Genomic DNA, 26,265 nt, shown 5'->3' with positions numbered 1-26,265 from the left:
GAGATGAAATGCCTGAGAGTGGAGAAGACACTCTTCTCCCAAACTAAGTGACACTCTTCTCCCAAACTAAGTGATATTCTGCATCATATTTGTGTTCCTACATCCAACCACTCGCACCTTGAATTACGAGTTTTTCTCATCCCCTTGGTTGTCCATGTGGCAGAGTATGTTGACTCTTACAAAAGGTGCTGCCTGGGATTATTGTTGTTTTTGACCCTTCTTTCCTATGTTATTTTTAGGTATTGTTATGTGGTTATAGGTCTTTGTTATTTTAATGATGTCTCCTGGTCTTTTTAAGAGTCAGATTTAGCATTATAGATCTTAGCTATTTTTCAGTTCTGATGACTGTTATGAATGTTGTTATGGCTCTTGTTCAGTAGAAAGATAATATCAATTTTAAATTAGTATTCCACCCATCAGTCTTTACTTATAAAAAAGAATGAATAATTATTGCGGAATATGAGATCTTATACTATTCTTCACCAATTTAGTCTTTTGAGATGTCAACATGTGATACAGAAATATGACTATTTTTGGCATCCAATACAACAGAGGCTTGTCATTTTGTTTTGTTTTGGTTTTTTCTTTTTTAGGAATAAAATCTGATGTTTTGCGAAGAGAGGTATGAGAGACTTCGGAAATGGATGAGGAATGTTTTACGGTTTGACTACCACCCATGCATTCCAACACCTTTCTTTATATTCCCTATGATTTGACTCTTTCGAGGGCTATTCAACTTGCGAAAGTGTGAACGGTGGGTCAAAATTTGAAATCAAATAGTAAGAAATGGAATCATTACCAAATTTTCACTGCAAATAATAATGTTTCCCTTCCGACTCTTGAAATAATCGCTGGAGCTGGAGCTGAGATCTAAACCATTTAAAGATATATGGTATTATTTGATAATACATTTTTATGTTGTTTATTGCGTTATGTGTATATTTACACGTGTAACTAACCAATATTGATGATGACATATTCGATGGAGAAAAGTAACCAAAAACGAGAAAAAAACATTTGAAATTGTGAATTTGAGCTTAACTTTATATTAAAAGATGACTCAAAGAAGAGGATTGTCTAACTTTATATTGCAACTTCTAAGTATTTAACTAAGTATTTAATTTAGTCGATAAGAGACATCTAACAACGATCATTAAGCTAACGAATGAAGTGTGAAATTTACAAAATATTAACGTATAGTTTATATGACAGTCCGACGTATGACGATGTGCATGAGCTTTGATCTCATATTCAAGAGAGAGATTTGTCAAAGTTTATATATATAATTCACACTGACTTAATCTAACTTATGAGACACATTTGACAAAAACATATGTATGCACTAAACAAATAGAATAATGAGATTTACTTGATTTGATTATCTGCCCCACCTTTTATCTTTGATGGTTTCCTTATATCAAATAAATAAACCGAATTGAAAACCAAAACCATGGCCAACATGGTCGATGCAAACTTTCTAAGAGTATTGGATACAAGTTCAATTGAAAAATCCGGTTCGTATGGGCAATGGATCCAAATTCTTAGCGTTCGGATTCGAACCATTTTGATTTTTCCTAAAACCCAGGCCCATTAACAAATCCAATTCGTATTTATTTTAGAGTGGCCCAACCCCAGCAAGTAATTACGTTATTACAACTTCACATTATGGGCATAAATGTCTTTTCATCATCTGCCCTTGACTCCCCGCATAAAGCCCTTAAAATTGATAGGGTTTCATTTTAGTTTCATAGTTGAGCAGCTTTAGCACCGAAGCACAGTCGCCGATCACCTACGGGGAAGAGAAATGGGAGTCTTTACGTTCGTGTGTAGAGAATCCGGCTCCGAGTGGTCGGCTAAGCAGCTCAACGGCGATCTGGAGGCTTCGGCCGATTGCACTTTCGCTCTCCAACGTAAGCTCGTTCAAGCCGCCGTCGCAGTTGACTCCTCCGGCGGTGTCCAATCTTCATTCTCCTACGTAACTCATTCCTCCGCGGTTTTCCAGGTTTCCTATTTTTTATTAATGAAAGTGTGTTTGTTTTTGGTTTTCTTTGTTTATTTACCTGCTGTGTCTCTCTTGCATTCTTATTATTTGTGATTAATTACGCGTAATTATGCTATTCATTTTATATTACATGTAATTTTGATTGATCGCCCGCCATAACATTCTGCTATATTATTTGTTTGATACATTTCACAAATCAAGGAAAAGAGGGAGTTTGTGTATTCTTCACGGCGTTGAAGGTTTGATTGTGTGCATATTTCTTTCGGACACAAGTGTTAGGGAGTTTACCTTCTATGATACGATATTTGTTACCTTTAGCAGTAATATGTGGTTTAATTATCTAATTGCCGATCTTTGGAAAATGCAGGTGATTGTAGGTTGCGGTGGAGGTGGCGGTGCATTCATTGGTGGAGGTGGAGGTGGAGGTGGAGCTGCGGCTGCTGCTGCTTCTGGTGGTGGCGCAGCTGCTGAGGCACCTCCAGCCGAGGAAAAGAAAGAAGAGAAGGAGGAGAGTGATGATGACATGGGATTCTCACTTTTTGATTAGGTTTCTTCTCCTTTCAGTGACTGCTATATAGCCTGTTATTGTTGCTTAGTTTTCGATGACCTACTTTGTTAAAAACTAAAGTTTTGTTTTTGGATTATGGGTTTTGGATTATTAAGAATTGCAATGAATTGTCTTTACATTCACTTCAGTCGAAGTTCAATATACATCTTGTTCGTTTCTGTTGGCTTAATTCTTATTAATTTATACATTTTTCTGCCATATTTCTTGATTGGAATTGGAGTTGTCGCATCCCTAATTGTGAACCCATTAAAGGCCTTAAAAGTTAAAACACCATCTGCAGTTCAAGTATTCGGCTCTCTGGTAGGTCATGTTTGTTCAATTCTAAGCTTATGACAATCAATTCCTTTCACTCAATATAGAATTCAGTTACTCACACATTCAATATGGAATGGAGAAACCTCAGAACGAGGGCTCACTGAGCCTAAGTATATCGAAATTAAGCATCTGCTGGAAGAGTTGATTCCATTAAACACGTGCTATCCTGGATTGATGTGACCAAAAGGTAAACACGTGCTATCCTGGATTGATGTGACCAAAAGGTAGAGGTAACTTCCACATAGGTAGCAACTTATCATTTTGTAGCTTGTGTTCTTGTATTGAATTTAGCTGTCTGTTGCTTGTGTCACATTCTCTATTTCACGATATGCCATTGGACATGAGATTTTTTCGAGGTGATCATGCCATAAAAATGAGGTTCTAATTCGTGTCAGATTATAAACACTATTTGTGAGTACAATGTGATTTCTGCTATTTTTACCAGTTAACAATAAATCCATTTGAAAAGAGAGATCTGGCGAAAGAAATATGACACTACATCTTGCACAATACATCAACATCTAAATGGTACATCACAGTATATCAGTGTACGTTTTCTGTACTTTATATACAATAAAAAGATTGACGAAAAGGAGACCGGGCTTTAGCCCAGTGGTCTCACCCGCCAGATTAGCTGGCTTCCTCCCCGGGTTCGATCTCTTCCTCAGCGTGTGATGTAATTAAAAAAAAGATTGATGAAAAGAGATGTAAATTAAAGTTATGGGAAAATCAAGTCAAAGAATGAATTTAACATAAAACAGAACGCTGAATAAAATTTGTTCCTCCAATGTTAATTAACGCATGGGACAAAAAGCAAACTTAGAATTTCGAGAACAACGTGACACGATTTGTCTTTGGCATGAAAATCAATTACCTGTGAATGACCATCCCAGGTAAATGTCCAACTAACCTAGACCTTAAAGTGGAATTTTTTAAAGTCGGATCAATAAGAAAATTACTAATTCGCCACTCGTGAAAAACTTTTCCAGAGCAAGATTCTAAATTTTTAGCAAGATAAACTATAAAAAATGCTTGACTTACAAATATAATTTCAAAAAAGAAGAGAAATACTATCAAAATTTGAAGCATCGTCAATTCTTTTTAAATAGAAAAAAGGTGACAGAAGCAAACATATAAAAATGACAATGGTATTCAATATTGATCCCCAAAACTTAAAAAAATAGTAATCAAGAATGCAAAAGAAATTCACCTCACATGTCAGATATCATAAAATCATCTAACAACCAAATTGAAGAGTTAAATCAGCATACCGATATATTATTGTTTTTCTCAGTTTTGCCAAAATATCCCTTATCAGCATGTCCCTTGCCGTAGCATCACCGTACTCCAAACATTTTTTCGACAACATTTGATGCAAATTTATGCTGACTCAGTTGTACTACAGACCCAAATAACTTTTTGATGATTTCAGCCTTTTAATGAGGGATCCCCCGCGTCAGTCCGTGCTGTCAAAAGTTAGAGATTGCAAACTCCATATCCAGGAATGAGTTAGATATATTTATTAAGCTTTGAACAGAAACAGCAGAAGGATCATATAGTAGTAAAACCAGTGACAAATCATCCAAGAAGGGAGTTGTGTTATTTGAACAAACCGATGATATGCTAATAGAAAGATTGACGGGCATATGTGAGTCAGATTCAGAAACAACTTTTTCTTCCACGGATTTACCCGCGTAGAGTCCAAGGAGCCACTATGACTGCCTGACATAGCAGCTTTATCAACAGATGCAGATGCACTCCATTCAGATGACCTAGCATCCTCAGGCTCGTCCTCATGAGAAGGAATGATATTGCCATTCACTCGCACAGACCCATCAGCACTCTCGGTATGAGGATTTATCACCCAATCATTTCCTGTAGAACCACTGCAGTACAGACGGACTAGCTCGTCCAAGTTGACAATAGAACCACAATGTGGAAAAGAAGATGGCTATTGGACAATCTCAGAATCACCAATAGAGGAGTTTGGATAAACCAGACCAATTTCCTCCATTGAAACTTCCATGCTTGGAGGTGCACTTCCACTCTGGCTAGGTATTGATATCACATCGTTCTCAAGGGTTTGAAACCTTTGAATGTTCAGGGACAGACCAAAATCTTCAACGACCAGCTTAGCAGATGTTGACGATCCATGACTGATAGGCCATGTACGCTGTGGCAATTTGTCATTCTTTTCCAATAACCTTATGGGGCTTTCAATTGCCATGATATTGAAGATGGCTGTGCTCTGTATAATCTTATACCAGTGCACAAATATTATCCATCACTGACAAGAATCCACGATCTCCTAAGAGCCATAAAGCGATCACTTGGCCCGGCCTTGAATAGTCAACATTAGCTCATTGACTTTCTTTCTGATAGCTTCCTGCCCAGGCTAGGAAATTCGATGAGTTCTCTCTGGATTCTGCTTTTCCTTTTATTGCTGAAGACTTTGCGTACTAATATGCAAGCTCGTAATGGATTTCCTCACTAAATTACTTGATTATTTAGCTTTATGACTAAAGAAGCATAAAATGGGAAATATAACAAAGATGTTTACCTCAGAGCACATGTGAAGGAACCATACAATGTAGTAGAAATGTCACATATGTTATATCCTGATAGAAATAGGCAAGTCAGACTTAGAAAACAGTCCACAATCAAAAGAAAGGTATCTTGAAAGTTAGTTAAAACTATTATCCAATTCACAGCACCTATCTAAAAAAATGCAAGTTACATGCGTTGCTTAATAAATTCACGTCTATCAGAAAACACCACAAGTGTAATTGTTCCCATAATCAGGAAACAAAGCATTACAGGCCCTGCTGTTTTCAAGATGATAATTGAGCTTGTATGAGGAGAACCTTTTACAAGTTGGAGCGACTCCTGGTAATTTTACTGACACCACATGGCATTAGACATTCCACTCTTCAGAAAAAGATATGTATTAAATGCAAATCATTTTTTAAAAAAGGAATCAAATATTGCACCAGAAATTTCCCTCGTGTTAACCCTTTCTAATTGGGCAACAGAAAGGCACTCCAGGGATCTTTTCATTCTACTGCTGACATGGGCATGAAAACTGTTTTACGCAGTCACAAATTAATGGGCTGAAGTAGATTATATATATTATCACCACGGCTCAAAACTTGAGTCAATTAGCTAACAAAGTCAATTTTTTTACCAGTTCCTCATGAATCGTAGTTCAGCCAAATTTAACACCACCACTTAGTTGATAATAAGTGTATTTCAACCTTCAAACATAAAAGTTTTCATGAAACCTACACGAAACAACATCTTCAATCCTTTCTGGGACAGCCAGAAAATCTAAATCATCCATAAGCAAAAAACCAGTGAAATCACTAAAATTAAGCAAATTAATTATGATGAACAAGCACTATGAACGAAGCACACAAACAAGGTAACTGTGTGTAAAACAAGCCAGGAAGCCATGAACATGGTAATTTTTTATTATAAAAAATCTATCTTTTAGAGTTTCCAGCAACAGAGATGCAAATTCAACGACTGTTCCAAAAACACTAATCAAAACAACATTAAAAAATGAAATCTTTCTTCAGAAGTCATGAAACTATATATAAAAAAATCTCACCAAAATAAATAACTTCGACATATCAGCGTTTACAGTCCACAACCCATGATTCTTTCACCGAGAGAGAGAATATATGATTTTAAGGCTACTGAGGTTGTATATGTTTGACAAAGAGAGCTGTGTATTGATAGATACGAACTGTGAAGTTTCGACTAAAATAGGGAGAAATTTCCATCTCCAGAGGTGGCTGATTATGGGCAATTTACTCGTAGGAAATGAATGAAAACATCTAAGAAAATGTACAGTTAAGCACGGAAGTTTAAAAATTGTGGGGGCTTGAAGTTGAGTGCCGCAGCCATTGATGGGCGGCGCATGCCGCAATCTGGAGACACAAATATCATACCAACCAGGCAATTGATTATATTTATGGAGCAATTTGACTTCATGCCGTTGGCAGTTCAGAATATAGCGCGAATTCCAGGAGAATGACTATTGACGAGGTCTGGGGTAGGGGTGTCAAAATGCGACACGATCCGTCAACCCGACACGACCCAACACGAAAAAAATCAGGTTCGGGGTGGGATTTTTCGGGTTCGGGTTGGGTGGGTTCGGGTTAGTACTAGGTTAGACGGGTTCGTGTTCGGGTTGGGGGTTTTCGGGTTGCTTCGGGTTCGGGTTGGGAAAAAAAAGTAAAAAAAATTCGCGGATTGACCCGAAACCCGACCCATCCGACCCGATTGACACCCCTAGTCTGGGGTTCCATTTTAGGGTTGGGTCGAACAAACCATATATGTATTATTGTACGCACTTGGAACTATATATATATATATATATATATATTACGTTTATATACATACAGATAGATATAGCATAGGTTAATTTTTTTTATTTCCCGCTTCCCTATAATATATTTAGCATATATTTTCATTACATACAACATTTATGCTGATATTTCAAGATACAAGAATAACATTTGCTTTAAACTGCAACTAAAAACCACCTTTGAACAATAATTTATTTTCTTTGTTACATCCACCGCAAAATCCTGGTTCCAAATACCGATTGTATTTCATTCTTCTGTTTTAAAAGCAACATCTACTTCTGGTATGTATGAGAAGAAAATTTATAATAAATGTTGATGATCTCTTAGCAAACTCTCTACAAATCCACTATTTTGCATTCTCTTTTGAACTATTTCTCAGTTGCATGCAGAGGCAACAGGCAGGGAAGTGAGTATAATATTTCTTAAAAAAATGTATGGTTTTTCTACTGAATATATAAAGTAGGGCCACTGAGATTACTTTTCTGTTTTGAAATAGCCCATAGACTAAGACTAAAGTCCTGACTGCATACGCGGCTGGATTTTATTCTCCCGTTGCTTGACCAGATCTGCATATTTTTCAGCTGAACTAACAGCAAATTCAGTCAGTGAGGTTACAGAAACCGACATTCCGGCATACAGAACTCTTGAAGCAAATTCAGCCATTTTTTTTGCTGCCACTTCTTCATCTTCAAAATGATCTGCCTCCACCACCTCCATTTTGTTCTCTACAATTGCCCCTCCAAACTTCTTGGAGCCTCCTAAACGACGACACGAATCTACCTGAAGTTGTGCACACAACGAGCCTAGACCTGCTGCAAAAAAATCGAGTCCGTTAAGCACCGATGATTCATGTATGGTGTCCAAAACTTCGGACCATTGAATGCATGTTCCAAATATTGGTGGAGCCCCTAAAGACATTTGAGACGAGAATGGTTGTTTTTCTGAATTTTTATCTGCGCGAATGCAACACAAGAGCCATCCTGCTAATGCATGAACATATGATCGTTGAGAAACGACCCACATGTCAAAGCAGGATCGCCAGTTTCTGAGCTCTTCCTCAAGGTTAGCAGCTGATTGATGTAGATTATGCCACTCGGATGGTGGCATTATTGTGTATTTCTCGTTTCTTGCAGGTTTTGAAGGTGTTCTAGCAAGTAATATCTTGGCTTCATCTATTGTTCGTTTTTGCAGTTGATGGCACTCTGCCATGACCTCCCACATCCTTGCTAACCTGTCAATATTTTGTTCAAAAATACACTCATTAAAAGCAAAAAAAGGGCCTTAACATTACAAGGGGCGTGACACTTTGCAAGAAACATAGAAAAGGTGTTTTTATAAATTTACCCACGAACTAATTCCAATATCTGAGGCTCGAGCTCTTCATCCCGCAAAGTTTCAATTCGTTTTGAGACTGCTTCAACTGAATGTACTGAAATTTTCATTCGAGTTTGCAAATCTCTTATGGCATCTCTTGTTTTGTCTACAAAACAACGGCCTTCTCCTTTCATTTCTTGATTCCTGAGCTGTGTACATTTCTTTTCATAAGCCATCCGCACACGTGCACCCTCCTGTTTTGGTTCAAAAGGAGCATAATATTGACATATATTAGATGCTTTCAAATTTCGATTATTTTTAGTAATAGAGGAAGTAGTTCTTTGTGTTTTGGGGACATACTCTAACTTCTTGGTAAAGTTTCTTTTCCCAAGCATATAACCTGTTGAGTGTAGATTGATGACTCTCAGAAAACATACAGGACTCCTCAGATAAGTCGCTGCTACTTTCATACCTTTCATCGTATTTTGAAGTGGATGTATCGTCTAAAAATCTTGGCATTGATAAGCGAGATGAAGTTGACCTAAAGAAAGCAACTGGATTCAACATTTTCAAAGCTGCAACAGAAACTTATCCATTAACAAGCGATTAAGAGCAGTTAAATCATAACGTCATCAAAGGGCATTGTTTTGAGCAAAAAAACTAAATGGACTTCAATCACCATTACTCAATCACAATATGCTGCTTCGTCATTTTATAACCTGAATACACATTAACAAATTGTTGTCGTAGTCAAACCTGTGAGATCATTTGCAGATGTTGAATACTTGGCTCTGCTGGTTTCCAAAATGGAAGACACCTCCTTAGCTGCCGTACACAAAGCCATGAACTGATCTTCAAGATCTTTCATAACTTCTGACATACTTGTTGGCCTCCTGTCAACATAAGCTGTATATCCAGGCGTTTCCTCTTTCAATTCACAACCAGCAACCATGTTTTCTTCGGTACTAATTCGACCTATATTTTGAGATTTTGCTACTTCAATGCTTTGATTTTCATTGGATTGCGATCCTTGTTTAGGTTTATTTATTTCAAGTTCTTCAGTAACTTCAGCATCGGCTTTGTCTCTGTCGTCACTTTCATTGACCTTACATCTTTCCTTTACTTTCTTGCTGGTCGTATTGTCAATGCCCTCTTGTGCAGTTTCCTCTTCTAATTCTGGCATGCCTTCCTCTTCTTGAACTTGCCATAGCTTCTTATTTTCATCCTCAATATTTATCTGATCAAAAATATTTTTGGAGGGATAGCTATAGTAATCTAGTGAAGAAAAGGGGTTCCAAAAGAAATCCCATTGAGACGTTTGAGATAATGGGGGATAATAGTCTGGTCTACTGTTGGGCGAGTAATGAAAAGATGAAGAATTAATGGGAGAGGATTGGAACTCAAAAATGCCCTCCATTCCAAAGTGATGTACCGGGGAGTAAGCTTTGACTCTGAAAGTTTCTGGTGACTGAGGAGGCCTCTCTTCAACAGAAACTGAAGGATTTCCACTGGACTGAAAGTAACTTACTTTGCAAGATAATTTGGGCTCAGATTTAAACGGTGTAATAGATATAACACCAGGCATTGTCTCATGAGGTTCATCTCCCTCAACATATTCTCGAAGGGCCACTGAAACTCGTTTCATGCAATGTACATAAGCAATGTGTCCTGAGGCAAATTTCAATCTTTGTTCGACAGCTTGCTTAATGAACTTTTTTCGATCTTTACAAAGCTGAACAGCCTCTTCGTCATCCAACTTCGATAGAGAACATCCCATCTTTATGCAGCTTATTACTTATCGCTCAAGACTCCGTGTAACTTCTTCAGATTTGAATCAAAATTGAGCAGCTGTTTTGTTGTCTTCACCATATGCATAAAGAATTCTACTATCTATTCAGGAGAAAATAAGTCAAGTCTATGTCTAACCGTGAAATCGAGGAAGACTCAATGTGCTAAAAAAACGCAATTCAACTGCACCAAAATATTTCAGGCAAACGTTATCTGAAAATCTTCAACTTTAATAGATAAACTTGTTGTTTGGGGTATTCAAATATGTGAGGAAAACAAGAAGAAAACAATGAAAATGGTTTTGTAGAGGCAAGTGTTGAACACTTTCTCCTTAAGAAGAATTTGCCCTCACAATGTGCTAGAGTTTGTGGCAATCTTCTCCCAATATACAACTACAACACTTGAATAATGAGCACTCAAATATTCAAGTTCTATCACAAGAAAATGAAAGAACTCTCTCTTGTTGAAGAAAGAAAGAAGGAGATGATGCTAATGCTTGTATGTGTGTTTTGATTTTGAATAATCATGTATTTAATGATTTTCATGTGAAAAGACATGAGCTTTCATTCATAAAGGTGTCCCTTGGCCATTGTAACTGACCACAATCATCAAACAATGCCAAGGAAATGAAAAAATGCAAGAAAAATCGAAGGGACACGAAAAACAGCCGAAGGGGCGCGCCTGTGTGCGCGCCCGCGCGCTGCCCCTGCCGAGAGCTTCGCGCGCATGCACGCCGCTCTGCGCCCACCTGCGCGCCAATCCGCGCGCATGTGCGCGCCTGCTACAGTCCCGATTTTCGTCCCTTACATGTTCCGACTACTCGTTTGAGTTTCTTTCAACATTTGATGAACTCTTTTCGAGTTTAATTCAGAACCACCAAACTTAATATCCGTTCATTAAGTTTCGTTTTTCGTTTCGAATTTTTCCAATCAAACACATTGATTTATTTGCTTAATTTTCATTCATTAAGCATCGAAATTTTCCAACAAAACTGCACCTGCTACACGTAACATCATATTAAGATTAGCAATGTTCCATGATTTTCATTTGTCAGAAACTGGAAATTATATTAGTCTAAAGTAATAATTGACTTATTATACATGAGAATGGAGCAGGTCCCTCGTACTTTTGCGAGGGATGATGAGTTTTTCAAGGTTATATTCCAAATCCCATATATATACTTAACAAAATATGTGCAGGCTTTGATGTGAGCGCCATACTTACCTACACAAAAAGAAAAATAGAGCGAGAAAAAGAAGACAAAATGTCAATTTTAGTCATGTATATATTAACTATGTTTTAATAATCAATTTTAGTCATTTTTCTTAAAATCATGTAATTAAATTGCTCATATCATTGTTAAAATTTAATAATTACATTGTTAAACATATGTGAAAGTCACAAAGATTTTTTTTAACCATATTATCATAAAAATTTAACAATAATATATAGTTATTTAATTACATGATTTTTTAAGAAAAAATGACTAAAATTGATTGTTAAAACATAGTTACCGGGCCATAATTAATTTAATAAAAGTACAAGACTAAAAACAGATGAGAAAAATAATTTCTTGAAGCACCATTTAGCAGTGAATAATTAAGACAAACATAGGAGCCAAACTCCTGGACCGATAATGAAGCATCCAATAAAATATCAAAAGTAAATTACATGAACAATTCTGTGAATTGGGCGGGCGATCCAAAACATGAAAAGAACTTGTTGATTCCTGAACAAAATATCATGCAATCACCAGACAAAGAAAAGAAAAATATGCATATCAATGTCGCATTAATTTAAATGCCAAATGGTGAGAACCGTTTAAGAAACACAATCAGAGATCCAGAGAAAAAGAACTCAATGATTTCTTAAAGCGCCTATAATGCATTAACTTCCAAAATACCCAAATACAAACCAAGCTTCGGTATCCATACGATGGAGAATAAAAACCATATAAAGAATGATCAAATCAAATAAAAAGAGGGAAAAGAAACAAACTGAACCCTGTTCGAACAAATTACAGTTCATGATTTCCCTCTCTTCTGACAAATTAACTGAACAAAACAAGAACTCTAGAATTACGCGATAATGTGAATGAATTCATAAAATATTCGTACCTGAAAGCAGAACAAAATTGCTCTTTCCCGACCACAACTGTGTTGTGAGAGAGACGTTAAGGGAGAAGCAACGGTCGAAAAATTATTTAAAAAGAGATTTAAAAGAGAACAGAAATGAGAAGACGAGGCAGCCCTGGGATTGTGGAGTGTTTTACGTTATTGCCCTTGTTGTTTCGTACAACAATCAATCTGACATGGATTTCGGGTCAAACTATTGAGATTGTCAGAATAAAAGAGGATATTTGGGCTAATGATCTTTATCAAACTTTAAATTTTTTTTTTTAATGTTTCATCAAAATTATTTTGCTAACTACTCTATTAAAAGACGATCGAACTTACTGTCTTTTATCTTTAAAAAAATTTAGCATTTTCAATGAGAATCCATCTATTTTTTAAAAACAAAAATTATTGTAAGGATGTCCGATGGATTAATTTTATAAGATGTATACTCGATTCAATCCAACTCATAAAAAAAATATTATTTTTATATAAAAAAATATTACTTTTTATGATAAACAATTCATATTTTTTTTTGAAAAAATCAAATCATATGAATAAACGAAGATTCAAAGTTTAAAGAAAAATCCAAAAAAAAAAAAAAAGGTGAGAGCATAAGTTGTTTTTTTTTTTTTTAAAAAAAAAATGAACATATGTGTACAATCAATTAAAATATTTATCGGAAATTATTTAAGAAACTATATTAATGGACAAGATTGAATTACAAGTTTCAACAATGACAATAAATTAAAAATGAGGATAGACAAATCAACATTTTCAAACCAAATATAGAAGAAGTGTGATAAATATATGATAATATGAACGTATAAACTCCATCAAATGCGAGATTGAAAATGTCACGTCCTCATAGTAAGATGCATGTAATATTGTTACAAAGACTACAAACGACATGAATTGCGTCAAATTAGATGTTATCTTAGTTCCAAAGTACGTAGTTGCATTTCACATCGTCTAAAGTTTTGCCAAGCAATTCTCACAAGTGCAAGAATTCTTTGTTTTGTTTTTGTTTTCAAAGTAATGTAGGATAAGACAAGCATTCGAAGAAAATGTTAGTGAAAAAACGACTCCTGTCATACATAACATACGCTTCCGAAAACTGGATCATTACAACGGACGCTAAAATGCATGATATGGAACATTTAATGTTCTGAATAAGATTATGCTTTCAAAAACTTTACATTTATCTCTATGAATGATTTATTACTTATTTCCAATGTTTGCTTAAACTATCTTCTATCTGTTTAAAATTGGAGGTGAGATGAACTCTGATTGTCAAAGGTAGGATAACTAACTCTTCAAATGGGGATATCTTTGTTCCATTTTCTACCTGCAAAGTTGATGTGGTGATGAATTGGTTAATGAGAGAAACCAAGATGTTAATTTTGTGGAGTTTGAAACGAAGCTGTTTGATTTTGTGGACTTTGCTTCAATATTTCAGATGTTTGTTCATGATTTGCCTTGATGGTTGTGCAATCTAGCTAAATCATATATATAGATGTTAAATTTATTGGATGAGTGAACTTCTTGAAAGCAATATCTCAAGGGTTAGTCTGTCCCGATATGAGCGGTTTCCTATTTTGATTTCCATCTTTTTTTGTTTTTGGAAACTCCCATACTGAAACATGAGAGACATTCTCAACTCTATCATCGATCTGTCTTCACATTCAGCTTTTATCCTTGTAATCCCAGTTTTCTCTGGCATACATTCAGACTCTTTGATTATTCTAGCGACGTTCCAGCATCGATTTTGTTAATTGTGACCATTTTTGTTCATTGATCGTATGCAAAGTTTTTTGGTTAAATCTTGCTTCGTGAAATATCGAGCTGCATAATAGTAGTACCTATGGTATCTACTTTTGACTTGGAGCTGTATTTTTTGACAGTGTGCTCGCCACCAGTGACCAAAGGGTTGGTATCTTTCTTCTTTATAATTCAAAGTCTGCTACCACATTTGCATTCTCTTGACATATTTCCTTTTGAAACGCAGACAGAAATCCAAATCAGACCTTGCATATGGAATGGAAAGCTTTTGACTTTATGTTTTACAACTTTTTAACATTTTCTCAAGTGATACTTGGTTTTTATATAAAGTGGTTTATTTGTTGTAATTTTTGTAATGTAGAACTAATCTTAAAAGTTGTAATTTCTGTTTTTCAAAGAGAAATTTAAGACAAATCTTAAAAATTCCACTTGATTTTGGTCTTTTTAAACAAAAGCTATGTCGTATGCAATGCACAATTATACATACGCATACGTATCAGAAATTGGTTTTGTTTTAATTAAATACTACGTTGTGTAGAAAATGAAATCTCTCTCTCAAGAATGGGCCGTTATTCTTACCGCCAAGTTCAGCTAGTAAACTATTTTAAAAATAAATTAAATTCACATTTTTTTCCTCCCTTCTTGCAGAATCTCTGGGAATGGCAATTCAGACGTCTCTGATTGCTAATTTCATCCTTACCCCCCCGCCCCAAGAAAATTTGTTTCTTGCAATAGAATTTGTAGTACAAGCTAGAAATGTTGCAGGAGATAATTGGTTCTCTTCTGCACCAGTGCGCCAACACGAAGAACTTTCGACAAGGGATTTTGCTTCATGCTTCTGCTGTTAAGATAGGGATGAAATCAGATCTTATAATCGGTAACGATATCGTCAACTTTTACGCAAAATGTGGGTGCATGAATTCGGCTCACCAAATGTTTGATGAAATGTCGCAGAAAAATTTGGTCACTTGGTCTGCCTTGATATCTGGTTATGTCCAATCAAAAAGGCCTAATTTAGCAATTCGGGTTTTCAGTCGGATGCAGGAATATTTTAAGCCCAATGAATTTGTTTTGTCTAGTGTCCTTGGTTCTTGTTCTGTCATTCAGGAATTAAAGCTTGGGAAACAAATACATGCGCAGGCTGTAAAGTTAGGCTACGACACTGTTAGTTTTGTTCTTAATTCACTAATTTCGGTGTATATGAGATGCTTTATGTGGAGTGAAGCTTTGTTAATTTTTTATTGTGGTAGTGTTTCCGGTTCTTTATCCTTGGTTTCTTACAATGTAGCGATCGCCGGGCTAGTGGAAAATGAGCAGGGAGAGAAGGGGTTTGAGATATTTAAGCTTATGCGTCAGCGGGGTCTGGTTCCTGACCATTTTACTTTTGCGGGATTACTAGGACCCGTTGATCGTTCATACTATAATGTTTCTAATTGTATGCAATTACATTGTGCGATAGTAAAACTTGGACTTGATTATTTGGCCTTTACTGGAAACATTTTGATTGCCATGTACTCAAAATTTGATTTTTTGGAAGAAGCTGAGAAGGTCTTTTGGTCAGTTGAGGATAAAGATGTTATTTCCTGGAATACATCCATCACTGCTTTTTGTCGTCACGAGGATAATTCAAGGGCTTTGAGTTTCTTCAGGGATATGGTTGCAGAAAATGATGCAAGGCCGGATCTTCTCACTTATGCCAGCGTGCTTTCTGCCATTGCTGGACTGGCGTCCATGAGACATGGGAAGGAGATTCATTCTCATTTAATTAGGACATGGCCAGATTGGGATGTTGGCGTTGGAAACGCTCTTATCAACATGTATGCAAAAAGTGGTTCCATTGGTTCTGCTCAAGCTATTTTCGAAAGAATGGAATGTCGTAATCTTGTCTCATGGAACAGCATTATCACTGCTTTTGCAAATCATGGGCTAGCTGAAAACGTGATCACATTGTTCATGGAGATGATGAGAATGAGATTGAAGCCAGATTCGGTAACTTTTCTTGGACTTCTGACATCTTGCAATCATTCCGGGCTTGCCAAAGAGGGCCTATATCTCTTCGACTCCATGAGCAAGTTTTACGGCATAACCCCTAATAGCGAGCATCTCTGTTGCCTTGTTGATCTACTGGGACGAGCGGGGAGAGTGAGTGAAGCCGAAGAGTACATTCAGAAACATCATAGCGGCCATGATGCTGTTGTTTTAGGCAGCTTACTATCAGCATGTCGATTGCATGGAGATGTCCTTAGAGGAGAACAAACTGCTGCAAGGCTTCTCGAACTTGATCACATCACCACTTCACCTTACGTTTTACTATCCAACTTATATGCATCAGATAGAAAGTGGGATAGTGTAGCAGGGGCTAGAAAAATGTTGAGAGGAAGTGGATTAAAGAAAGAGGCTGCCCATAGTATCGTTATAGTCAAGGGCTCATTTGAGAAGTTTGTAATTGGAGATTTTTCTCATTCAAGAATGGATGAAATACTGAACTTACTAAGAACGTTGAGTTGGCGGGTGGATGAAGAATTGCTGTGTTGTTGATATTAAGGTGTAAGAATGGTGTTGAATTGGTTTGATGGGCTTTCGATTCGAGGGGAGGGAAGTGGCATCCTCATGTGATTCAGTGCCGGTGAAGAATTCGAGCATGAAGGCGGGGGTTGAACTTGAAGAACAAGAGCTCAGTCCGAGTCTTAATTGCACTCAACTGTCAATCTTATAGTTTCGTGCCCAGAATAGTTGGCAATTGATCCAGTGGGGATCAGATAAGTCGATCAATGTATGTATAGTTTTATGAAAATAAGCAAAAGTTCTCCAAATTTTTTTAAAAATTTACTTGAGGGTATTTAAACATGTTTTGCCCAAAATTTTGAGAAGCCATAAATTGCTATATCATATGATTTCTTGTCAAAATTTTACCCCTCTCTTTTATTCATTTGATTCTGCTAATTACGTTATATGCATCTCCGACATAATGTTAACTGTCGTTTTCGTGTAGGTCAATCAAATCCAACCATCAACCGCTACAAAAAAATTTATTGTATCGGAGACAAATTAAGGTGGCCTCCTTTTAAATGTGAGATCGTGGTATCCAATTTATAAAAGAGGTGGGACCATAAAAACACATTAGTTACTTTACACAAACGATGCGTGTGTATCGTTTTTTTTATCATTATCGATGGAATAAAGTGAAATTTGACAAATTATAGAGGGATTAAATTGATATTTGAGTTGTTGAAATAAAAAAAATAAAAATAAAAGTGTGTGTTGAAATTTAAAAACAAAAACAAAAAACAAAAGTGTAATATTAGTATCATATAACGGTAAAGTTGGAAGAAAAAGTTGGTGTTCTTTTTAAGTGATTAATATCATGTCCTCAACTTTAATAAAATAAAAAAGATTTGAATGAATTTTTTTTATTTTGAACATAGATTTGAAGGAATTAAAGTTCGATAAAATTATTAGTTTTATAAGAGTAAGTTTCATATAAGTTTACCCAATCTATTTAAAAAATAATATTTATAAGTTTATCGGATCTATTTAAAAAATAATATTTTTAACATAAATAATATTTTTTTAATGATTTTAATCGATTCATGGAACCATCTTTACAACTCTCATATGAATTTTTTCGTATAAAACATAATAAATGATTTTAAATAACAAAATTGTACTTCGTTAAAAATTATTATTTTTAATATTATTTTTTATTTTTATTTTTTGAAGGATAATTTTTAATATAATTTTTTATTTTTTGAGAAAAGAAATATCGTATACTTTTGTGTGAACTAATTTATACTAATGGGATTACCAGCATAGAATATATAAATGATCCGCGGTGCCCGCTGACAAGAATATTCCCTTCTCTCTCTCTCTCTAATTCCAGTCCCGAATTGCCGAGGCATCCCACCTTCCATTCATCGCTTTAGATTTTGCTTCCTTTGATCTTTTTGTTCAACGCATTATATCTTTTCGCGCATCTAACCCTAGATGAATTCTTGGGATTTTCTCTCTTCAATTCATTTGAGCAGCCATTTTTTTTATTTTCCTTCAAATGGGTTTCCATCAAATCCGATTTTTGGTGATGATGATCTCGATGGGTTTGGGTCGATTGCGTTCCGTAGGATCCTAGTAGTTCTCAGTTAATTGTCAGTTTCTGAGCAGAAGATTGCATTTTTCAAAACACAAATTTCTGGGACTCCATCATTTTGCTATTAAAAGATGGTTTGAGGGGGTTTGTGATCAAAGGCTGTTAGAGTTGGGCTGAACTGAAGGTGAAAAGGGGGATAAAATTGGATGGTTGAATCACACATGTCACCGGTTCCAATTGAGACTACTACGCCTGAAACGGCATCGTGTTCTGGAGGTTTGCGTCGTTTTGGAGATTTTAGAGGGATCCGATGGCGCATAGATTTGGGGATTTTACCTTCTTCCTTCTCCGCATCGATAGAAGATCTTCGCCGGGATACCGCCAATTCTCGTAGGAGGTGCATACGATTACCTCGAATATGCAAAAGACATAATTTAAATAATCATCGATTGGATATGCATTAAATAATCATCGATTGGAAAAATTCATTAGCTTTCCTGGTTTCAAGGTTGAATGAACCGGTGAAATAGGCATCCGGTTTTTCTTTTTCTTTTTTTTTTTTAAAAAAAATAATAATAAGTTTTGGCATCCAAGATACTCCCATCAGTAAGCAAAATCCGGCTGACACCATTGTGCTTTTTATTAAATTTTATATATTTTCTTGGCTAATTTTGGATTTTGGTGTTCACAATAATTTGTGTTGCGGAGGCGAGTCCTTGGTTTTAGATTATGATTATTTTGGTTGCAACTTGCAAGAGTACTCCAGTTTTTGTTCCCTTCATAAGTTTCCAATATTGTAAATATGATTTAACGTTCAACAGGTATGCTTCTTTGAGGAGAAAACTTCTAGTTGATCCGCATGTGGCAAAGGATGGGGGTATTTCTCCTGATCTTGTCATGGACAATCCTTTGTCACAAAACCCAGGTACGATTTCATTCTTATTCTCAAGTACATAAATTGTCACTCTATTATCATTTTCGGATTAATTTGACTTATAGGAATTCTCGATTTGGTTCTTCTCTCTGAATTTCCGACTCTTGCTATATTTCAGTTTTTTATAGTTTCATTATTCAGAACATTTATGATTAATTATTAAGTTTAAAAAATGTGTTTTAATTAATGTTATTCATGTTTTCATTACAGACAGCATGTGGGGTCGCTTCTTTAGAAACGCTGAACTAGAGAGAATGCTTGATCAAGATTTGACACGCTTATACCCTGAAAGAGGTAGCTACTTTCAGACAAGTGCATGCCAAGGCATGCTAAGACGAATATTATTACTTTGGTGCCTTAAAAATCCAGAGTATGGCTACAGACAAGGTAGAGCAAATAGTTTTATTTGTATATTATTCTTGCTTCTGTTTCATCTGTTTCAGTCACACACATTGACACATTTATATTCTAGTAAAATGTTCCAAGGAAACAATGGGAAGCTTAGCATTTGACAGCAAAGGTGTCTGCCTATCATATGGAGCTATCGTGGGGATGTATAACTGACTGTTTGGCATTGATTTTTGTGATGGATTTCATAAAATGTTCTGTTTATCAATCATTTATATTTATAGATTCTGTGTATCTTCATATGTAGGTATGCATGAACTCTTGGCTCCCCTGATGTATGTTCTTCATGTTGATGTGGCACGCCTCTTAGAAGTGAGAAAGCTTTATGAAGACCAATTTGCTGACAAATTTGATGGCTTAACATTTCATGAAAATGACATAACATATAATTTTGACTTCAAGAAATTCTCGGAATCGATGGGACATAAAAATGGGTTAGAAAACAGTTCTGCGAAAGCTAACAGCCCGAGTGAACTTGATCCAGAGATAGAAAGTATTGTTTTACTAAGCGATGCTTATGGAGCTGAAGGTGAACTTGGTGTTGTGTTATCTGAGAAATTTATGGAACATGATGCCTATTCGATGTTTGATGCTTTGATGAGTGGGGCTGGTGGTGCAGTTGCCATGACCAAATTTTTCTCTCCTTCTCCTTTTGTGAATTCCCATACTGGATTTCCCCCTGTAATTGAAGCTTCCGCTGCACTGTATCATTTACTATCCATAGCCGATTCATCTCTTCACAGCCACCTTGTTGAACTAGGAGTAGAACCCCAATATTTTGCACTACGATGGCTACGTGTATTATTTGGTCGTGAATTTTCCTTGGAAAACCTTTTGGTGGTCTGGGATGAAATTTTTTCTCGTGAAAACACCAAGCTGAGCAAAGCAGCTGGTCTTGATGTTGAGTCCAATAGTGGAGTTCTCAACTCGCATAGGGGAGCATTTATTTCTGCTTTTGCAGTTTCAATGGTACTTAATTTAAGGTCTTCGTTGCTTGCTACTGAGAATGCGACTGCCTGCCTTCAGAGATTGTTGAATTTTCCTGATGACATAACTCTTGTCAAACTGATAGCAAAGGCAGTGTCGTTGCAAGCGCTGGCACTAGATTCGGATCTAAATTCCCTGCAAATTCAACACGACTTATATAGCAGTAGGACGTCAGTAGTTGCTCGGGGCCATAGTCTTTCTCTAGATTTAAGTTCTCCAAGAACTCCTTGGAAGATGGTTCATGAGAGCTACTGGGAAGAGAAATGGAGAGTTTTGCACAAGGAAGAAGAAAGCAAGAAAAATGGCTCGAGTCATCAAGAAGTCATGAAAAGCAAAAAAGGTTGGTCTGAGAGAGTAAGATTGCACCTATCCAGAACCGAATCGGACCCTTCTCCTTCAATAGATTGTGAAACTATGAAAAGTTTGATGCCGTCTGTAAAGAGAAGTTTGTTGGAGGATCTGGCCAGAGAGCTAGGATCAGATGAAGAGAAAGAATATGTCGGAAGTGATGAAGCAGTCCACGAGAATCAAGTGGAGACTAAAGGACAAAATGCTACTGATCAAAAGCTTAGCAGTGCATTGAGCGGTGCTGCAAGTGAAGGAAATTCTTCTGACTACTTTGAACCACAAAGTATTCATGGAGAAAGTGATGAGGAAAACGAACAGGATAGAAGTAGTGTTGCATCAAACTCGTCTGTTGATGAAAATGATGCTAAGACCAACGATCCTGAGTCAGGTGGAACGAACTCCCCTTTTACGGTCCCAGATCCTCCTATTGGTCACTCTCCAAGTTTTAAGCAAAATGAGGATTCCATGGAAAAATCAGCTATGGGGGCAAAACGAGTAAAGCTTCTATCTGGTAAATTTCCATGGTTACGGAAGTTCGGAAGAAATGCCAATGGGGGAACATTTAATAGACCACCACCGCCTGAAGTTGCGAAAACTAGTGACAGTGTAAGTAGTGGTCACGAAAAAGATGCTAAACTTGTTATGGCTGATGGATATGGTGACTCATGTAGCACCAGCCACGGAGATACAGTCGACCAGGATGCGATGGTTAGCTTGAGGAATCTAGGTCAATCCATGCTCGAGAACATCCAGGTATCAAATGAATATTGTCTTTTGCAAGTTTAGTTTGGACATTGTTAATATTTTCGTTTCATAATGAAGTTGGCTTTCTAAAAACAGTTTACAGTCTTGGTTAACCAGTTAGTTTCTCCTTGACGTGTAGCCTATATGGCATCGATGTCCCAAGTTTAGAATGAGGTATCGGGTATGAGACCCAATTATAACAAACCTCTCATTCGACTGAAAAAAATAGTTTCTCCTTGAAGTTTAGAATTGCCGTGTTTTATTATCTAAACCTGGACTTCAGATTCAATCTTTCCTCCAGCATCAGTTCATTTTTAACTGGTTTCATCTGGTCTTGCAGATGATTGAATCTGGCCTCCAACTGAATCGGGATCAGCTGGGATCGCCAGAGAATTTAAACAACGGTTTTTCTAGCGAAGGACAAGTCACAGCCACGGTTGCACTCAATGAGCTTCGAAAAATCAGCAATCTTTTATCTCAGATGTGAGGTATTTTGAACGTGTGCGCATTATGTGTAGTTCCTTCTCCCTTGTTGACCAAAATAAAGTCTTCTGGGCATCATATAAATTTTGTTTATTGTAAATACATGTTTCGTCAAATACAAATTAATATCACTCGTAAGAAAGCATTAGAAGATTAGAACAAACATGCACGATGGTGGCTCGGTGTCTCTGCAAATGACCATTTTTTTCATAAATACATTAGCCAAAAATTTCAAACCCAAAAGATTTTGTTCTGTACCATAGATAGGACATTTGAGTTTCTGTTAGAACAAACTTTCAATGTTTATTATGTCTTTGAGACCATGATCTCTTGGTTAGAAGGTTTTGTGATATCTGATCTCTCAATCCACTACTTTTTCTGTTGACTGTAGAGGATTTTTATCAAGCTATTTTCAACCTGTGTAGGACTATGTATAAACTCGTAGCATTTTCTATTTTTCTTAATATCAGGTCTCCACCTTTGTAAATCTACCAGTGCTTCAGCCAGTTTTTACATATTCAGTCAATTATAATTAAAGATTTTGTTTATGTATCACAAGATTAATTGAATTTTGTGATAACCTGTTATTCCCCCACACACACAAAAAAAAAACACATGAGAAATACTATAAACGAACAGAAAATAAGATTGGACAATCAAGAAAGAACATGCAGTGTCTTCACCGCAAAAAACTTGAATAGCATTCAAGTGTCATGTGTTCTTCGGGCCTTTTGATCATACGTCCTACGAAGAATCAAATCACGAGAATGATATTTTTGGAAAATTAACAGCGAATTTTTTTTTTTTCGAAAAAAAAAACATGGATGCAACAAAGGCTTGGGAATGTTGATACCGCAGATATCCTCTAATGAACATTATGATAATATTTTATGCAATATGTTTATTAACATAAGATATTTTGCAACACAAATTTGACCCTGATTAGTGGCATTCACATTATATCTATATAATTCAATAATAATTGGCTCTTAGTTTATATAATCAGATCATGTGGTATGGAAGGTACCATAAAAACACAAGAATGTATGCATATTTTCTTGATTTTTAACTTCCACAAACCATCTTCCTCCAAAAGAATCAAATAATATAAAAAAACCCAATAAAGTCTCGATCTCTATATCAACATATGGCTTCCATTATGCTGCAACGTACTCTGCGGGTAGCTAAAGGGATCGCCAAATGGATTCGAAGTTCCCATTTGCTGCGGCTGCTGATAATACTGCGCTGCATACCCGTTATGCGGCACCATCGTCATATTATTTTGCTGCTGGTGCTGGTATTGCTGCATCATTTGCTGTTGATTCATCATCATCATATGTTCTTGCTGAGACATCAGTGCCATCTGCACATTTGCCGGAGGTGCAATGCTGTTTGACATGGCGAAAGGATCGTGTAGTTGATCGAATGCTACATTCTGTGCAGCCATTTCGTACCCGTGGCCTGTGCTGTAACCTGCGTTGTGCAGATGTAGTTGCCTCCTGGACGAGTTATCTTCGTACAAGCTGTCGAGTAACAGCTTGTCGAACCCTCCAGCCTGTGATAGAAGTAGGATTAATCTAGTTTATAAATATAATTCAATTTCTTGAATGCATGCAATTAAAGCAACATACCATTTTGGTTTCAGGTGGTTGGGGTTTATTAATGTTGCTTGGAGCTGTGACTAAAGCCAATTCCCATCCCGAACTCTTTCCTATTTCCATTAATGCATTACTATTCGTATACAGCTGATCACTCCCTGAAATTTTAAAAATAAATGCACTGCATTACAATACAAGTGAAGAACATGCATATAACATCTAGAATAAAGTGTATCAGAAGATTTAAAAGCCTACAAGCAAAACAGCGGTAATTATTGGTTACCAGGTTGAATAATTGCGAGCGCCAATGCATTCCTTTGTTCTAATTCAATGGCCTTTGGATTTATTTCATTCAAACCCTGCAAAAGTTTTACACAAATTTAAGACGCTAGAAAATTTTAAGCCCCCCTCAAGTCCTGTAGCCTTCAAACGGAACATTGAAGGGGAAAACCATACCAGTAGATCAACAGGTTCTTGGGTTAATTGTAGTGGTTCAATTTCTTCTTCAACCTTAGCCTCCGGTTCTTCTAGTATTTCAACAATCTCTTGTTTGTTATCAACTTCTTCGACTTGTTTTTCCATTGGAGCTGCTTCTTCGGGCTCTTCTGCCTCTTCTTCTGTCTCACGATATTCCTGGCGCATGGTCACACTAATTATAATTGTTGTTTCTTCGAAAACCAGAAAATGGCATGAAAAGAGTACAATTTGAGGTTGATTTTTTAAATGTTACACGAGATTGAGTATCTAACAGCAACAGTACACATATATGCTCTGAAAAAACATTTACTACTACTTCTCTCAAATTTTCTTTGTGGAGCGAGTGTCAGAAATTGAGTGATGAATAGGATAGAAATGAAAGTGATGTTAATCTCACCAGTCTCTTCTGAGACAAAGAACCTGTCTGAGGTGCTTCCTTTATGTATTCCTCCATGGTTGCAAGAAATGAAGGTGGAGGCTGTTCATTAATTAAAAATATTCATCAAACGAAACTGTTATGGAATTACCAATGATTCTTGACTTTTAAATCCATCTTTTCAAGGAAAAAGACCTGTCTTAAAATGGGGAACTGAAAAGTTCGAGCAAGATCCAAATTTCTGCAGGACCCGTAAAAGTTGGCTAGATGTTCTGCCTACACAGAACCAGAAATCAACAGCAAGGGATCATGAATGAGATGAATTTGAATGTCGTCGGGCGGATATTATTGTAGATGTTAAAGAGCTGATGCTTCTCAAATGGCAAAAAAATAATAATAACTTTGCAACTTTTGGAACCAAGTCCCTCGACTGAATTCAGGGGTCCGACCAGGGAAAAGAAAGTAGAAACAGACCTGTTGTCCAGCTCTTTTGTATATATTAAGAGCTCTGACTGCATTATGTTTAGGCATTTCGAAAAACTGCATGAAAAACAAGTTGTTTTTCTCACTTTTACGCTAAACAATCTTGAACACATTGAATATTTTCGATAGTGAGAGACATATATGATCATTACCATGTCAACAAGATTAATAATCCCATCATTAATGGCACAATATATCTTGAAGCTCTCTTTCAAAACCTACAGGAACCCAGGATTAATTAATTCACTCACGAACATATGCACTGTTTTCTTTGTAAAACATATAATCTTTGCATAGATTCATACCAAGGCCAATGCATATTGGATGAGGAAATTGTGACAGGCTGCTCCTTCAGGCTGAAATTTTTTTCAGAACCACCAGAGATTTAACGCCCCGCGTAAATTTGAGTTGAAATCAATGTGGGAGGACTCGTTGCAGCAATATTACCTGGCAACCGACAAGTCGATACAAAAGTTGTTGCAATGCAGGTAGCTGATCCAGCAACTCTTCAGTGTTCAAGAGTCGTGTCTTGCTATAAGCCTGATAGTGCAACAATAACAATAATGAATAAAATGCTTAATCTGAAATCGTTGACAAAATTGTGAATTGTGTTGATGATAGAAATGATTATCGATAGACCTTAGTTACTCCAGGAGCTGATTTTGAGACTCTATCAGACTCTATATCGTAGTTTAAAGCTCTAAAACACTCCAGTCGCTCCTCGAGGAAGAGCGAATACGTTCGAACCCAAGCAGAACAATCCCAAGCTGCATAAAAAATCAATCCAAATGTTAAGGATGTTGGGGAATTACACCCCCGAAACGATGCCGACCACGATGATAATAGTACCCAAAAACTTGCGGAATAAAATAACCAACAAGAACACAAAGATTTACGTGGTTCACCCAATATAGGCTACGTCCACGGAGCACTGCAACTTTTATAACCGGAAGAAATATTACAACAAGTGTATACACCAATACACTCAATATTTCTCACACTCCCAACCCGAGTATACCGAGAAAATAATTTCTCTAACTCACACAAGAGAATTCCCGCACTCAAGAAAAAAATACACTCTTTTTTT

At 36.5% G+C, this 26,265-nt stretch overlaps 5 protein-coding genes and 1 long non-coding RNA gene across 8 annotated transcripts in view; 3 read left to right on the top strand and 3 right to left on the bottom strand.

Annotated features, from left to right (window-relative positions):
- Positions 1-1,723: 1,723 nt before the first annotated feature.
- LOC140958463 (large ribosomal subunit protein P3-like) lies at positions 1,724-2,728 on the top strand. The gene is made up of 2 exons (XM_073415909.1): positions 1,724-2,002; positions 2,370-2,728. The coding sequence occupies exons 1-2, from the start codon at positions 1,805-1,807 to the stop codon at positions 2,547-2,549; spliced, it is 378 nt and encodes a 125-aa protein (XP_073272010.1). The 5' UTR covers positions 1,724-1,804; the 3' UTR covers positions 2,550-2,728.
- A 4,749-nt stretch (positions 2,729-7,477) lies between these two features.
- LOC140958655 (uncharacterized) lies at positions 7,478-10,357 on the bottom strand. 2 transcript variants are annotated; one of them, XM_073416181.1, is made up of 5 exons: positions 9,329-10,351; positions 9,045-9,147; positions 8,933-8,972; positions 8,603-8,826; positions 7,478-8,489 (listed from the first exon to the last, which is right to left on the bottom strand). In XM_073416181.1, exons 1-5 carry the CDS (start codon positions 10,347-10,349, stop codon positions 7,769-7,771), a joined length of 2,109 nt encoding a protein of 702 aa, XP_073272282.1. In that variant the 5' UTR covers positions 10,350-10,351; the 3' UTR covers positions 7,478-7,768. The 2 variants fall into 2 exon arrangements, with proteins under 2 accessions (XP_073272282.1, XP_073272281.1); XM_073416180.1 differs by having other exon boundaries at positions 8,933-9,147; positions 9,329-10,357.
- Positions 10,358-14,993: 4,636 nt separating this feature from the next.
- LOC140958457 (putative pentatricopeptide repeat-containing protein At2g01510) lies at positions 14,994-17,364 on the top strand. Of its 2 annotated transcripts, none has more exons than XM_073415902.1 (2): positions 14,994-17,029; positions 17,249-17,364. In XM_073415902.1, exon 1 carries the CDS (start codon positions 15,013-15,015, stop codon positions 16,792-16,794), a length of 1,782 nt encoding a protein of 593 aa, XP_073272003.1. In that variant the 5' UTR covers positions 14,994-15,012; the 3' UTR covers positions 16,795-17,029; positions 17,249-17,364. The 2 variants fall into 2 exon arrangements, with proteins under 2 accessions (XP_073272003.1, XP_073272004.1); XM_073415903.1 differs by lacking the exon at positions 17,249-17,364 and having other exon boundaries at positions 15,006-15,133; positions 15,211-17,147.
- A 724-nt stretch (positions 17,365-18,088) lies between these two features.
- Positions 18,089-22,386, top strand: LOC140959238 (uncharacterized). Its single transcript, XM_073417107.1, has 5 exons — positions 18,089-18,737; positions 19,162-19,265; positions 19,485-19,661; positions 19,930-21,770; positions 22,102-22,386. Exons 1-5 carry the CDS (start codon positions 18,547-18,549, stop codon positions 22,246-22,248), a joined length of 2,460 nt encoding a protein of 819 aa, XP_073273208.1. The 5' UTR covers positions 18,089-18,546; the 3' UTR covers positions 22,249-22,386.
- On the bottom strand, positions 18,273-19,155 carry LOC140959239 (uncharacterized). Its single transcript, XR_012171952.1, has 2 exons — positions 18,939-19,155; positions 18,273-18,837 (listed from the first exon to the last, which is right to left on the bottom strand). It is a non-coding gene; the product is annotated as an uncharacterized lncRNA (long non-coding RNA).
- An 826-nt stretch (positions 22,387-23,212) lies between the features above and the next one.
- The window catches only part of LOC140959443 (putative clathrin assembly protein At4g25940), a 6,553-nt gene continuing 3,500 nt past the window's right edge, over positions 23,213-26,265 (bottom strand). Inside the window, exons 2-12 of the mRNA XM_073417273.1 lie at positions 25,818-25,945; positions 25,626-25,718; positions 25,484-25,534; positions 25,331-25,396; positions 25,170-25,235; positions 24,891-24,971; positions 24,717-24,797; positions 24,299-24,475; positions 24,126-24,201; positions 23,876-24,000; positions 23,213-23,799 (exon numbers count right to left, since the gene is read on the bottom strand). Of these exons, the coding sequence (XP_073273374.1) occupies positions 23,380-23,799; positions 23,876-24,000; positions 24,126-24,201; positions 24,299-24,475; positions 24,717-24,797; positions 24,891-24,971; positions 25,170-25,235; positions 25,331-25,396; positions 25,484-25,534; positions 25,626-25,718; positions 25,818-25,945 (1,364 nt within the window). The 3' untranslated portion in view covers positions 23,213-23,379. The remainder of the gene's footprint in view (positions 23,800-23,875; positions 24,001-24,125; positions 24,202-24,298; positions 24,476-24,716; positions 24,798-24,890; positions 24,972-25,169; positions 25,236-25,330; positions 25,397-25,483; positions 25,535-25,625; positions 25,719-25,817; positions 25,946-26,265) is intronic.

This window comes from Primulina huaijiensis, chromosome 15 (assembly GCF_012295235.1).
Source record: "Primulina huaijiensis isolate GDHJ02 chromosome 15, ASM1229523v2, whole genome shotgun sequence".
Classification (NCBI taxonomy): domain Eukaryota; kingdom Viridiplantae; phylum Streptophyta; class Magnoliopsida; order Lamiales; family Gesneriaceae; genus Primulina; species Primulina huaijiensis.
The sequence above is the reverse complement of the archived record's forward strand: the minus strand, read 5'-3'. Positions and strand labels throughout refer to the sequence as shown.